At 45.7% G+C, this 16018-nt stretch overlaps 1 protein-coding gene across 1 annotated transcript in view; it reads right to left on the bottom strand.

Moving 5' to 3' along the window:
* Positions 1 to 15128, bottom strand: part of LOC144893601 (uncharacterized protein HI_1008-like) — a 58376-nt gene extending 43248 nt beyond the window's left edge. Inside the window, exon 1 of the mRNA XM_078784207.1 lies at positions 14708 to 15128. Coding sequence (XP_078640333.1) covers positions 14708 to 14866 — 159 coding nt within the window. The 5' untranslated portion in view covers positions 14867 to 15128. The remainder of the gene's footprint in view (positions 1 to 14707) is intronic.
* Between the last annotated feature and the right edge of the window lie 890 nt (positions 15129 to 16018).

Here is a 16018-nt window from a genome sequence, read left to right as displayed (position 1 = left end):
GATTCTCCATGCTCTGATTCTCCATGCTCCCCCCCCCCCCCCCTTCCCACGCCGCCTCCCCCCAAGCCCCCTCCCTCCCACACATTCCCGATGTCCCTGCTCACAAATGTGGTGTTTATGTACTTCCCCTTCTCTCCCCATCTTGTCTACCGCTCCCCTTTTTATATACTTTGTTTGTTTGTCTGTTTAATTTGTTTGTGTGAGAAATGTTAGCTCTTTCACGAGCCTCGATTATGTATACAAAAAAAAAAAAAAAAAAAAAAAAAAAAAAAAAAAAAAAAGGTTTGCTAATCTCCCAAAAGTTTGAACGAAATTATATTTGTTAACATAGTGAACCTGACTATTCCCGAAGAATGGATGAGCTAATCCTAACATCCTGAACATTTTACAAATTCCTGCCCTAACTATTTAGTCTCGCGTCAGGCTTGGCCAAGTGGTTTGTGAAAGACTACAGGAAAAATAAATAAATAAAACTCGCCCCGGCCATCCCCACAAGAACGTGCGCAAAAATGTGGCCATTAAGAAGATTCTTTTGCACAAGTCATCTGGACTCAATGGCAGCGACTCAATAGTAAGTAGTAAGACATTGCATCCAGCAATAGCAGATCCAGGGATTGTTGGTGTGTTGTATCCCAATGGAAACGTAAATTAGAGGAAAAAAAAATAATTAAATTAATTCAAGCGGTTTCAAATATTTTTTAAATGTTTATCGAACAAGAGTGCCAAGACAAAGACACGTTATTTTACGGTCATCCTGGGGGCTGAGGAGGCGGTGGAATTCGCGGTTCATATTGCTCAACGAAACCACCAATCACAAGCCATTTCAAGTGACCTATATTTTGAGGCCAGCCTTAAAAGGAAAACGCTCAGTGTATACAGCACTTAGCCAAGTCCTTCCTTGCACTCTTCATCTTCACGTGGAATACGAGGAGGGAAATTATTCACAAGGCAATGCAGTAACCTCTGTCTGCTCAGCTTGCTTTCAATTTTGTCTCGCACCTTCTGTCACACATCTGTTCATTTCCAGCCACGACAATGAGTCACAGGTGCTCTTTGACCAAATAACTCCTTGTCAACCTTGGTAGCACCAAGTTGCTACCTCATATTCTCCTTTTTGCCAATATGCCATCGAGACATCCAATTGAAATCTCTTCTCTAACGCATTAAAATTCATGGTACACAATCTTTTTTGCAATGCACCAAATTCCTACGCAGTGCAATCTTTATACATTGTCTGCCTTTGTCTTTAACACTGTTCCTGCTTCCACCATTCTGGTGTGTTCTTGCTGACACTGCAGAGGATGCAACTGACAAGCATTTGAACATGCATGCATCACATAGTCACATACAGAAAATACATTTCTGAAATGATCGACTACCCAGAAGAGGCCATAGCTGATGGCAAGGCTCTGAGATTCAAGAAACAACCTCATCCAGAGTTTGATTAGAGGTAGATGGGTTGGCGTACTAAACCATTTGTTTACATAATGGAGAGCATTTTTATTCATCCAGGGGGTGAGTAGAAAAGGGTTAGGGAAATGTATATTTTCAACAACGTTTGCAGCCAGCGTTTGCATCAAGGGCATTGCCAACATTATCCGCTACTCTACTCAGATGATGGAGGTTATCTATCTATAATTCCAGTAATCTCTGTGTGTGTGTGTGTGTGTATGCGACCGCTGTTTCTCGACAACTACCGGTCCGATATACTTGAAACTTGCCAGGTATATTGCTGGGGACCCGAGGATGTGCCTTTTCAAGGTTTCATATTAATCGGACAAGTAGTTACCGAGCTATGTCCAAAAAACGATTCAACCAATCAGAGAGCAGCGAGTTATCACGTGTGCCAAACGTGGCGAACAGACTCTGCCTCGGACGGTACATTTGAGAGCGTATTCATTTATTTCACGTTGGCAAACTATGTTGCCGCTATGTTGGCGTTAAACTATGTTTTAAAACTAATTAAAACTAATTTGCGATTCTTTCGCTTTCCTGCGCGTTTGTGCACGCTATGGCGATTTCTTTACCAAACTCCGCAAGCCGTTCGCTTTGGACCAAACCATTTCATGTAAATAGAGGGGGGGGATTGTCACCGTACTCGCAAGCCGTTCGCTTTGGACCAAACCATTTCATGTAAATAGAGGGGGGGGATATAATTTTAGATATAGATATAGTACGGGCATGCCCTAGTATACATGCAATAAAAATAAGAAATCGTGCAAGACTTCATTTGACAATGTCCGGGCACAAGCGTGACCAGCTAGGAGACCACCTTACGCTCGTCATGTGACATTTCCTTCCCAAGAGCCAGAGTATTCAATACAGTGCAATGATATTACAACCAATAGATACTTTTATAGACTTGCAGGTGTGGAACATCCCACGATTGCTGGTAGGACCACCAATTAGTGCATCACATCAACACATGACTGTATTATAGAGAATTGTATTTTTCTTTTCATTCGAGATAAGATTTCATCACCAGGTATTCACATTTTACACGATTTTTCCTCTTTTCCTCTCCTTGTCAAAATCAATAAATATATGGTGCCAGACATAAATGTGAAAGGCATGCCAATGTTAGAGTAAACTTGGGTGCATATATAATTTTATACACACGCGTCACGTCACACCTTTTGCCAAATTTTGGATGCAATAAGATCATCTCGCGAGATCATCGATCATCTCGCGAGATCTTGGAGACGGCGGCAGGGATTTTCGAAGCTCCACACGGTCTCCACGTTTTTCGAAGCTAAGTCTGTTCACAATTGTATTTTGTCGAAACTGTATTTATCTTTCGGTGTGTGAAGTTATTGTGTGCAACTTTGGTTGTTTCTCGGTGTTTATCTTTCATAAATTGATCGTCTGTTTGCCGTGTCGTGTCTTGAGGCCTTGTACAGTGTGCACTGTACAACCTTGAGGCTTTGTTTTTCTCTCAGCGGTCCGTCTTTTGTGATCCAATAACTTTCGTTCTCTGTATTCCCAGTCTTTTCACCCATAGCCTACTTCCTTGTGTAAATCTCAACTCAAAAAAAAAAAAAAAAAAAAATTCCCTTCTCTGTTCTCATTCGTTTATTCATTCTTATTCGTTCGTTCGTTCTTCGACCACGTGTTTCTCCCCCATTTCCCCAGATAGTTTTCACTCATTAACCTTCAATGTTTACACTTTCCCCTCAAGTTATGTATTCCGTCATATTTTATAACACCTTTTTCTTCTTCTTCTTTAAAAGGCTGCTTTCGACTTGCTCACCAAATCAATTCATCCCAAAAAAAATATCCATCTCCTATAGTGCCTTTTTTCTACATTCCCTAAACTCTCCTGCACTCCATCCTCCATCCAGCGTCCTTAAACGTATTTTTAACTCGAAGGTCACAAGAAACTCATTTTGCAATAAATGTTCGTTTCCCATAAATCGTACACTTTCAAAAATCCAATCTCACCCCTCCCCTCCAAATCTTCCCCATAACCCCTCCCCTCCAAATCTTCCCCATCACCCCTCCCCTCCAAATCTTCCCCATCACCCATCCCTTTCAAATCTCCCCCCTTGCCCCCTCCCTCCTAAACTACCCCCTCACCCCTCCCCGCCAAGACGCCGCCTCGCCCCTCCCCTCCTAGACTCCTGCCTCACCCCTCCCCTCCAAATCTCCCCCATATCCCATCCCTTTCAAATCCCTCCCCTTGCCCCTTCCCTCCCAAACTCCCCCCTCACCCCTCCCCTTCAAATCTCCCCACCCTCATTGCTTCTCAATTTCCCCCCTCTCACTCCCCCTCCTCAAAGCGTCCTCCCCGCTTCTTCCCCCTTCAAACTCTCACCTCCATCTCCCCCAACCTTCTGCCTCGCTCTTCCCCCTCCTCAAATAACACCTCATTGTGGCTCACCCAATCACCATCAAACCTTTTGTCCGCCCCATCCTTCCCTTTCTCCGAGCTATTCTGAAATCTCTGACACACCTTCAACAGCTCTCCCTACCTCTTCCACCTCCTCCACATCTTACCCTACCCCTCCTCCCCCCTGTTCTGTATCTGATGCTCCCCCTTCCTCTTCATTAACGGTATGGACCTCAAACATCCGGGGCCTTCGTTCAAACTTAACTGATCTCTCCATACAGGTTGCTTCTGTCAAACCAGACGTGATCTGCTTAACAGAAACTTTCCTCCTTTATGATGTCTCTGATTCCATAGTATCTCTCCCGGGCTACTCCCTCCTCCGGTATGATAGACCTGAGCCTCGTCCTGGAGGCGGGGTTGCTATCTTTATCAAAAACTCTCTTCCTCACTCGCCCTGCACTGCACTCTCTCCACCTCACCCCCAGGAATACCTCTGGCTACGGCTTCCCCTTCGCTCCCACCTCTTGTTCATATGTGTGTTGTACCGTCCACCAAACAGTGATGACTCCATCTACATCTCGCTGTCTGATGATATGGACCAACTTCTATCTACTCATCCCAACTCTCTCTTCCTCATATGTGGTGATTTCAACTGTCATCATGCCAGTTGGCTGGGTGTGGGTACCTCTCTCACCAGCCATGGCTCCTCAGCAAAGGACTTCTGCGACTCACTGGGACTGACACAATCTGTCAATTTCCCGACCCGGATCTCAGTCAACGGAACATCTTCTCTTCTGGACTTGGTTATGACTAACTTCCCTGAAAATGTCTGCTGCTCTTCTTCTGCTCCGATCGGATCATCTGATCATGTCCTTGTTAAAGTGGACATCTCTCTGACCATCCTCAGGGAGCCTGCTCAGCGTCGACGAGTCTGGCATTTCACTCAGGCCAACTGGCACGGTCTTCAAGCAGCCATCAATCATCTGGACTGGTCTCCCATCTCTACCACCTCTGACATCAACTCATCCTGGGAATTCTTCCAAAGTAAATTGCTCTCTCTCATGCACAGATTTATCCCATCTCGTCTTCAGTTGTCATACCCTTCCTCCCGTCCATGGTACACGGAATCTTGTGGTGAGGCTGTTGCCCAGAAACAACTTGCCTTCGTCTCCTGGAAAGCAAATCCAACGGAAGGAAATCTCATTTCCTTTCACAAAGCCCGAAACAAGTGTGTGTCCACCCTCAGGAGAGCCAGGAAACAATATCTCTCCGTTCTCAAGACCGAACTCTCTTATCTGTCTCCCTCTTCCAAATCCTGGTGGCGTCTGGTCAAATCCGTTTCTGGTGTTTGTTCCCCCTCCATCCCCTCCCTTACCTCAAACGGCTACACAGCTGACTCCGCACGTGAAAAAGCTGAATGCCTCAACTCTGTGTTTGCCTCTAAATCTTGTGTCCCAAACCCATCCCTCTCTGTACCCACCATACCCAGTCGTACCCTGCTGCTCCTGGACTCCGTGTCCTTTCCTCCTGACAAGGTGGAAAAGCTTCTGTCAACCCTCGACTCTGATTCTGCAACTGGACCCGACGGCATCAGCCCACGGGTCCTAAAATCCTGCTCTGCTGCTCTATCTCACCCTCTCTCTGTTCTCTTCACCCTCTCTTTTGCTCAAGGTCAACTGCCATCTGCTTGGAAATCAGCCAACATCACCGCTTTGCACAAAAAAGGTGCAAAAACAGATCCTAGCAACTACAGACCAATCAGCCTTCTCCCAATTATCAGCAAAGTCATGGAATCCATCATTGCTTCGGATATGAAATCTTTCCTCTTCTCCAATGGCTTGATCTCTGATCATCAATTTGGTTTCAGACCAGGTCACTCTACTCTGGACATGCTGCTTCTGCTGTCTCAACAATGGATGGAGGTCCTCAATGCCAAACAGGAAATTAGAGCTGTCTCCCTCGACATATCATGTGCCTTCGACACGGTCTGGCACCCCGCTCTGCTCACCAAACTCTCCTCCTTTGGTATCCATGGAAATCTCCACGCATGGCTGGCGGACTTCCTCTCTAGTCGTCGTCAACGTGTGGCCCTGAATGGGTTTCTCTCATCTCCTCTTCCTGTTCAGGCTGGAGTTCCCCAAGGCAGTGTTCTGGGCCCCGTGCTTTTTCTGGTCTTCATCAATGATCTCTCTGACTCTCTCGAAAATCCTCTCTATCTCTTTGCTGATGACTCCACTCTCTGCCGCTCCATTCCTCTTCCCTCAGATCGGCAGTCTGCTGCCTCCTCACTCTCTGAAGACCTGGACAAAATCACAGACTGGTCAAACAAGTGGAACATGTCTTTCAATCCTGACAAATCTCACACTCTTACTATGTCTCTCCGAAAAGATCGACTGGACAACCCTCCCATCTACTTTCTCAACAATCCTCTCCAAGAAGTTCTGTCGCTCAAGATTTTGGGTCTCACTATCTGCCATGATCTTTCTTGGGAAAACCACATTTCCAAGCTGGCCTCCAAAGCCAGTCGCCGACTGGGCATCCTCCGTCGTGCGAAGTCCTTCCTCGGCACACCTGAGCTCCTCACCACATACAAGGCTTTCATCCGCAGCTCAATGGAATACTGTTCTCCCCTATGGGCCGGTGCTCCTGCCTCACACCTAGCTCGGCTTCACGCTGTTGAAACCAAAGCTTTCAGAATTATTGGAATCTCCCGCGATGAAGCTATCTCTGAGGGCCTTTCACTCACTCACCGCAGGCAGGTAGGTGGTCTTTCTGTCTTCTACCGACTCCTCTCCGGCCTTGCACCCCCAGCTCTCTCTGTGCTCTGTCCCCCAAATATTCCTACAGGTCGCACAAGATCTGCCAGCAACCCTCTGATGGTTAAACTGCCGAAATCTCGGCTCTCTGCTCACCTTCACTCTTTCATTCCTCTTTTCTCCCGCCTCTGGAACAAACTCCCTCACTCCCTTCAATCCCACTCCTCCCTCCAGGTCTTTAAAACAGCTGTTCACCACCATCTCTTATCTTCCCCCATCCAAAACCTTGATCTTTTCTACCCCCGCTAATTCACCCCAGATCCACCTTGTTTGGAATTCCAACTTCTTTCCTGGAAGTCCTGGCAGTGTCCATATGTTTTATACCTCTCCCACCGCCCCCTTCCCACGCCCCCCCCCCCCCCCCAAAGCCCTCGCCCTCTCTCAGATCTCTCGATGTCTCCATGTCTCTCGGTCCCTGCTCTCAAATGTTGTGTTTGTGTCCTTCCCCCTCTCTCCCCATCTTGTCTACCGCTCCCTATGTTATATGTTTTATGTGTCGGTTTGTCTTTCTGTGTGATTAATGTTCGCTCTTTCACGAGCCTCGACCTTGTATACAAAAAAAAAAAAAAAAAAAAAAAAAAAAAAAAAAAAAAAAAAAAAAAAAAAAAAAAAAAAAAAATCGAGTCCAACCTAGCACTCACTGCTGGGCAATGTTGGAAAGATTTCAACATTGCCCGAGGACTTGCTGGATGAGGTGAGAGCCTCCACCATCACCACGTGTTGGCACAAGCTGTGGCCACAGGCAGTGAAAATTCTAACCCAGGCTACACGCAAGTGTGTGCAACTCCAGTTCACCCTACCAGCCCTGAAATGTCAAATCAATTCTGTCAAATCAATTTTGTCAATCAATTCTGGTGTTGGCTTAGCCCTGGTGTTGGCTTAGCGGTTAGGGTGCCGGCTTGGGATCCGAGGATCCTGGGTTCGAATCCCGGTCGATCGCTGAATTAACGCCAGGGGGGTTGACTCAGCCTGTCATCCTTCCGAGGTCGGCAAATTGAGTACCAGCTTGCTGGGATGAATGATCACGGTGTGTACCCCGGTTTAGAATAGGTACACCGTATCCCTGCGCATCGTAAGAGGCGACCAAGGGTTGGCGTCAGGAAGGGCATCCGGCCATAAAAACATTGCCTCAAACAGGGAACCATGATTGTCATGGGGCCCGCAAGGCTAACCCCCGCTCTAGCTGGGAAAATGGCCTTAAAACGATCATTCATTCATTCATATTCAATTCTGGACAAAAGCAAGAGTAAAAAAAATGAATTTCTCTTTCCCTAATAAAAATAAGAAAGGTTTGAATACAGTTTGATAGTCAATAAAGGTATCAACGATTTATCACCATGAATGAAATCAATATTGCAACAACAAATGACAGTTCCTGCTGTCCACAAAGGAATGATTGCTCACTTAGAAAACAGTAGAGGGCTCCTGTACTTACTTTTAATCCCATAACTATGGTCTAAGCACAGCTATTTTGCCCGGCAATCTCTATTTTCCTGACAGCTTGGAGCAATCAATTTATTAGTAGTCAGGCAAAAGGTTCCTCGACCGATTGGTTGATCTTTTTTCATTTTTTCACCTGCATCAAAACTGCCTGGACTTGCAGCTATTGAAGGGAGTTCTGTTAATTGTAAACTCGACATTCCATTTCAGCCAAAGGACATCTCCAGTTTTCTGCACAGGTCAGCAAGCAGCTTGTGGTTTAAAAATGCTGAATGAACAGATCAGTGGCGGCTGTTTTTGTCAAATAAAATAAATAAATATACATTTTAAAGTTATTTTACCTTATCAGGTAGAATTACAAAAATGTTTTGAAGAAGAATTTAATGAACTGCAAAGCAGGTATGCGCTTTATTTATTTATTTATTTATTCTATTCTTCATTAACCATTAAAAAAAAATAACAAGCAGCACTCGGTAGAGAGCATACCTCCGCCAGGCTGAACAGTTTATGTTTTGTGTCCCACCAATAGGTCGGATGAGATTGGGACCTGAACCAAAATCTAATCGGCTTGTTCTTGTCACCAAACCAACTCATCCACCCTGCATTGTCATAACTCGTCCACAACTTTTGAAAAAACATGATATATAACATTTACTGTTTTTGACATAACCTCGCAATGGTGAAAAACCACACTTGAAAATTATAAAAATTTCTCGTATCCGTTTCCGGACCCAGATTCAGATCTTCACCGAAATCTAATCGATTCATCCTTCTTACACACCGGACCGATCCACCAAGTTTTGCCCGAATCCATCCACAACATTTTGAGATGTTCTGCTCAAAGGCAAAGAGACAGATGTGCGACAACAACCTCCATCCTCCTTCGGTGGTGGAGGTAATAAATATACACTTGCATTTGTCGCTTTTCGTGGGAACATGTGCTCTTTCTACAGACACATCAGGTGTCCCCCAATTTGACATTTAGGTAGCCAATCAAGATGCAGGATTAGTTCCGTTAAAAGCACATGTTGTTTTTTTCTTAAGCTGGCATCATCAAGATAAAATGAGCAAATAAATTATGCAATCCGAGTATTCACACGAAATAAAAAGCTCATTTTTCAACAAGTGCGAGTCCGGATGTAGATGGTGAAAATTAACTTGAAGGTCGGTCTACAATTATCAGGGGGGTGGATCCGGGATCGTGTGTGCTTCAGCATATATTATTGGCTATTTCTAGGTTTATTATTAAAAGAGAGTATGGGGTGTGCATAATTAGTATCATGTATAAAAGTCATTCAAATGTTAATGCAAGGCTTTAGGTTCAATAAATGATTAAAAGTCTGCAGAGAAACAGCTTTACAAATCTAGAAGTAAAAATGGTGTCTGGGTTGCGGTTTGGCACCAACAAATCATTCAACATTGTATGGCCTCCGTCCCACTATCACACACACACCACACACACACACCACACACACACACACGTCTGAATGCGGTGAAAACGGCTGAAGCAAAGCAAAGACCTTGCGCGATGCGCAAAGCGCGTGAGTCAAAATGGCCGACGGCCCGTTCTCGAGACCTAACGGCAGTCCAACGATTCTCTTCGGAATCGACCGCAAAACCTGACACGCAGGTTGATCTGTCACAGCGATAACAACTCTGTTGCAGGAATCCCTTTCCTGGGAAACCCAAAGTTCACTCGTGACTCTTGCTCGCCAACGTTCGCTCCAGTCCGCAAAGAAACTATGCTTCTTTTCCGACCCACTCGCTCAGCCTTCTTTTTTTTCTCTTCCTCTTCGTCGTCGTCCAGTTCCCGATCCGGTTTCCTTTAACTCTAACTTTTTCACCTTTTGAAAACAGTTCATAAACAATAAACCTTTTGAAAACAATAATAGTACATGGAATCAAAAATGTTAACAGTGGATGAAAACCACAACAACGGAAGTGACGAATCCTCCCACCATTCCTCCCCTATTGATCTTTTGAATAGGTCTTTCTGTCTTCTACCGACTCCTCTCCGGCCTTGCTCCCCCAGCTCTCTCTGTGCTTTGTCCCCCAAATATTCCTACAGGTCGCACAAGATCTGCCAGCAACCCTCTGATGGTTAAACTGCCGAAATCTCGGCTCTCTGCTCACCTTCACTCTTTCATTCCTCTTTTCTCCCGCCTCTGGAACAAACTCCCACACTCCCTTCAATCCCACTCCTCCCTCCAGGTCTTTAAAACAGCTGTTAACACCATCTCTTATCTTCCCCCATCCAAAACCTTGATCTTTTCTACCCCCACTAATTCACCCCAGATCCACCTTGTTTGAAATTCCAACTTCTTTCCTGGAAGTCCTGGCAGTGTCCATATGTTTTATACCTCCCCCACCCCCCCTTTCCCTGCCTCCCCCCCCCCCCCCAAAGCCCTCTCTCTCCCACAGATCTCTCGATGTCCCTGCTCTCAGATGTTGTGTTTGTGTTCCTCCCCCTCTCGTCCCATCTTGTCTACCGCTGCCCATGTTATGTTTTATGTGTCAGTTTGTCTTTCTGTGTGATTAATGTTAGCTCTTTCACGAGCCTCGATCTTGTGTACAAAAAAAAAAAAAAAAAAAAAAAAAGTCACATACTGCCAATTTTGTCACCCAAAAAATCTCTGCCAAATTTAGTCCGAATCCGTCCAGAAGTTGAGATATTTTGTTCACAAACAGACAAACGGACAAACAGACTACAGGGGTGATAACATAACCTACATCCACCTTTGGTGGCGGAGGTAATTTAAAAAAAAAAAGTATTTATTTGCAAAAACAAATTCAACAAAGCACAATGAACATGAAGGTGACAGATATGTACCAGACTTAAAAATAAATAAAAATAAAAACAGGAAGGAACGATTTAATATAAACGACATGGAAGCTCCTGCACTACATGGTTGCCCATCAAAGCCAAAGCCAAAGAACATGGAAGTAGCCGGTAACGGTAAGCGAACAATCTGGGTCATGAACTTGTTTGTAGTTAAGGATCTGCTGCCCAGACAACCACACTCCGAGATAGCAAGAGGTGTAACCTAGTGTCAAGGGATATCCAAAAATACCACAGCACTTATAATCCACAGTTCAGACAGGAATTTGTAATTTGTTCAGGGTGCTGGTGATGACTCGCCTCCTCTCTTCGAAAGGACACTATGATCTTTTAACGTGCACCAACTAATGCTGGCAGACGGGAAGTCCATCCAAGGGATGGTACACACACACCAGGTGAGACACCTTAGAAGGTGCATACTTCTAGGCCATCCTGTACCCCTCAAGACATCATCACTTTCCTTCAAAACAAAATGTAAAATTTGCCAAAATAAACAACTCTGTTGAGGTACTGTGCGTACATTTTGAGCAGGTAAACTAGATGGGGATTCCGAACGTAAGGCCATTTCCCCCTCAAACACATCATTCATCAAAAGAACAACCAACGGATGTCCACACACCCATGTGATCACAACCATCGTGTGTATCTGAACACGTCGCGCTCAAGTCAGGAATCATCAAAAACGTACACCTTGATGGTTAACCCAACTCGTGAAGAAAGGTGCAGCGATGTAAAGCACGCACAAAGATGCACTAATTCCAAATCTGCCTTTATTTACAACAGATAAATAAATCCCAATCTTTCATTTGAGGTTAAACATGGCGTCAGGAGGATCAAAATGTATTAAAAAATCATCATCAAAACCACATTCAGGACACCGAGTGTCCGCTCAAAAAGGTTTTTTCTTGCACAAATACGGTACATGGTTTATACACGGGGCATCGTCGGTGTACAAGAATGTATGCATGTAGAGATCAGCTACATCCAACTACCACAGGTAAAATCAAATGCTTTCCGCAAACCCAAAATGGACCACAAACTGCCCTGGAACGACCGCATCTCAAAGTCGCCAGTATGAGCCACAAAAAATGCCCACCGGACGTCGTCTGTCACCGTTCCTCTTATCGAATCATCATCGGCTACTTTCGGCATGCAAGGCCAAAGCTGGCAGGATCGGAGAAGAAGAAAAATCCATTCGGAGCCATAACCGTGGCATCAACAGCTGGACTTGGCAACTCTGAAAATATTGAACGTCCCACACAAAGGTCTCGTTCCGCTCATCATAAACAGTAGAAGACACGTCGGTCTTCACCGGACCTCTCACCAAGCCAAAAATGGTCATCATTCCCATCTTTTAGCAATCTAGCCCATTCCAAATTTGCTCAGCTCTCTGCTCGTTCGTCCTTCGTTTTGTGGGAAAAGTACATTTTCCTCATCTCGGTCCAATTCTACTATTTGCACTCGTCGATTAGTGATCACAGCAGACAATAAACACACGAGGAGGGCAATTGCCCCACCGTGCCTGTGCTTTATCACCACCATCAATTTGATGCGTGTTTATTTAAATTCGCTGGAGCAAGGAGCGGAGAGAACGGTGTGGCCGGCACAGGGACATCACCAGGGGTTTTATTTATTTATTATGAGCCACTCTCACAGACGTCACAATCACAACACAGGTGTACAATCACCGATGCATACTGAGCAGTTACCTACCATTCCTGCCAATGATTCTGGGTAACCATCAAACTCAAATTTAAATCTATCTACCGTATTGACTGCCACTACCTTTTCCATTGCATACAACTCCTCTGAGTGAAATAACCCTCCATACCTTTTGACAGTGCAAACTCGTCATTAATCCACAACCCTCAGTGCAAAGGCATCGATCTAAAGCAGGAGGCAGGAAGCTACTCGACCAGAGCGTGCGTCGTTCATTCGGCCCACCAGTCAATCACGTGGGCAGCGTCCATCAATCCCCAATACAGTACACATGATGATCCCTTCGATCGATCACGTGGACAGCATCCATCAATCCCCCAATACAGTACACATGATGGTCCCTTCGATCGATCACGTGGACAGCATCCATCAATCCCCCAATACAGTACACATGATGGTCCCTTCGATCGATCACGTGGACAGCATCCATCAATCCCCCAATACAGTACACATGATGATCCCTTTGATCGATCACGTGGACAGCATCCATCAATCCCCCCAATACAGAACACATGATGGTCCCTTCGATCACGTGGACAGCATCCATCAATCCCCCAATACAATACACATGATGGTCCCTTCGATCACGTGGACAGTATCCATCAATCCCCCAATACAGTACACATGATGATCCCTTTGATCGATCACGTGGACAGTATCCATCAATCCCCCAATACAGTACACATGATGGTCCCTTCGATCACGTGGACAGCATCCATCAATCCCCCAATACAATACACATGATGGTCCCTTCGATCACGTGGACAGTATCCATCAATCCCCCAATACAGGACACATGATGGTCCCTTCGATCACGTGGACAGCATCCATCAATCCCCCAATACAGTACACATGATGATCCCTTTGATCGATCACGTGGACAGCATCCATCAATCCCCCAATACAGGACACATGATGGTCCCTTCGATCACGTGGACAGCATCCATCAATCCCCCAAAACAGTACACATGATGGTCCCTTCGATCACGTGGACAGCATCCATCAATCCCCCAACACAGTACACATGATGGTCCCTTCGATCACATGGACAGCATCCATCAATCCCCCAATACAGTACACATGATGGTCCCTTCGATCACATGGACAGCATCCATCAATCCCCCAATACAGTACACATGATGATCCCTTTGATCACGTGGACAGCATCCATCAATCCCCCAACACAGTACACATGATGATCCCTTTGATCGATCATGTGGACAGCATCCATCAATCCCCCAATGCAGTAGACATGATGATCCCTTTGATCAATCACGTGGACAGCATCCATCAATCCCCCAATACAGTACACATGATGGTCCCTTCGATCACGTGGACAGCATCCATCAATACCCCAATACAGTACACATGATGATCCCTTTGATCGATCACGTGGACAGCATCCATCAATCCCCCAATACAGGACACATGATGGTCCCTTCGATCACGTGGACAGCATCCATCAATCCCCCAATACAGTACACATGATGATCCCTTTGATCGATCACGTGGACAGCATCCATCAATCCCCCAATACAGTACACATGATGATCCCTTTGATCGATCACGTTCCACCACTCGCCATCACCTTTGTCCGTGTACAAATTGCTCCGGCCTTGATAGTCGTTTTAGTACGACAAACCTAGCCAGAGAAAGGGCGATGTTCGAGCTGTGCGTGTCAAGACAGTGCAGACACCTGCAGATAATCAAGGAAGAGTGACGGGTGGGACGTGGAGGTGAGACGTGGCGAAGAGACAAAGCGCGGACGGACACACGGGCTCTTCCTTTCGCTTTATCATCCTCAAAATATAAATATGTCGATAATGACTCAAGCACTCACTCTCCGGGCAATCTTGTACCACTGTGTACCGCAGACAAGGACAAACCGAGGCAGACACAGTCCAAACGGAAAACGCCAAAAACGAAGGTGATTCAGCGAAGGCCCGAAAATTCGGCAACTAGAACCGTAAATAACGGCCGTGACGACAGCACGAGGCGTGTACAACATGGACATGTCTTGTCCGAGAGGAATAAATGATTAAATGTGTGAAAAACGAGGCCTACCGTCCTCATGCTAACGATGGCCTGCGCCTTGTGGGGCCCCACGCCGACCAGGCGTTTCTCGAGCTCGGCAGCGCTCGCCGAGTTTATGTCGACCTTCTCGCCCATGGCCTGAGTCGTCGTCCTCGTCCTCGGGCCTCGTCCTCGATCGTGCGTGTCCATCCCAAGAGCTCGCTGGGTCCCGCGAGCCCGGACAGGCCGTGATCTTGGCTGGATGAGGCGAGGAGCCCCGGCTGCCCGAGCACAGCGCCCTCACCCGTCTATTCTCGTCACTCGAGCCTTGTTTCCCCCTTTGAATCCTCTCAAACTCACGTCTGCGATTCTCCCGCTCGTTCGTCGACTAATCCTCGTCGAAACACGTTTTGAAGATCGAGAGAGCTCCACAGTAGACTGTCAGGTATTCCAGCTTTTCATTTCATGAGCTGAAAATCGGGTGGGCGTGGGCATCAAATTGGCATGATAATATAGAAAAAATTAAGAAATAATGTTCATGACTTTTCACAAGTCAGATTCTGGTACGTTAGTCTGTAATATAATGTTGAAATTTATAATTTTATTTCCAAAATCTCCGTTTAGCCTCGAACGCATTTCGATGTATTGACCAATGAGGATCGCGCTTATTCGCGCTACGTACGATGTCTGGGCTTCCGACTGCGAGTAAACAAAATGGCGGCCTCCAGTAGCAGCGACGGTGACGAGGGTGGGAGCAAGAAACGCTGTTATATGTGCATTTCTCCGGCCAAAAGATCAAGTTTAATACCTTTTAGTGATATAACATGGCCGCGATATTTGCAATTTGTTCTTACGTGGCAGAATTTAGAAGGTGATCAAGCTGAAATTGCGAGAAATTTCGTGAAGAACCACGCTGACGAATTCGGCGAACGTGGCAACAGTATGGTAACAATACCTGCTATAGCTATACCGCACGATGCAGCGTTTCATCAAGTGTGTTATTCACGATTTACCGATAAACAACGAGTGAGCAGGGTGCAAAGCAGCATGAAAAAGAGAAGAAAATGCAGCCAATACTGGTAGGTTGAATAACTTGAATTAATAAATCATGACAATGCTTCAAAACTTTAGTTTGATTTTTTTTTTTGTGAGGTATATGTAAAATGATTTTGTGTGTAGTCGAACGATTTTGAATTGAAGGAACTGTCCAATATTTATGCAAGGAGGTTGGGCCGAGGTGAAACAAATAAATTTTTAAAAGGAAGTCTGAGGAAGGGGGGGGGGGGGGGGGTAGGGAATCTAGTCGGGCTAACCATGACTTGAGGTCTAGACATTTTAAACTCACATAATTTTAATTGTTTT

Source organism: Myxine glutinosa, chromosome 1, assembly GCF_964187855.1.
Source record: "Myxine glutinosa chromosome 1, kmMyxGlut1.1, whole genome shotgun sequence".
NCBI lineage: Eukaryota > Metazoa > Chordata > Myxini > Myxiniformes > Myxinidae > Myxine > Myxine glutinosa.
The sequence above is the reverse complement of the archived record's forward strand: the minus strand, read 5'-3'. Positions and strand labels throughout refer to the sequence as shown.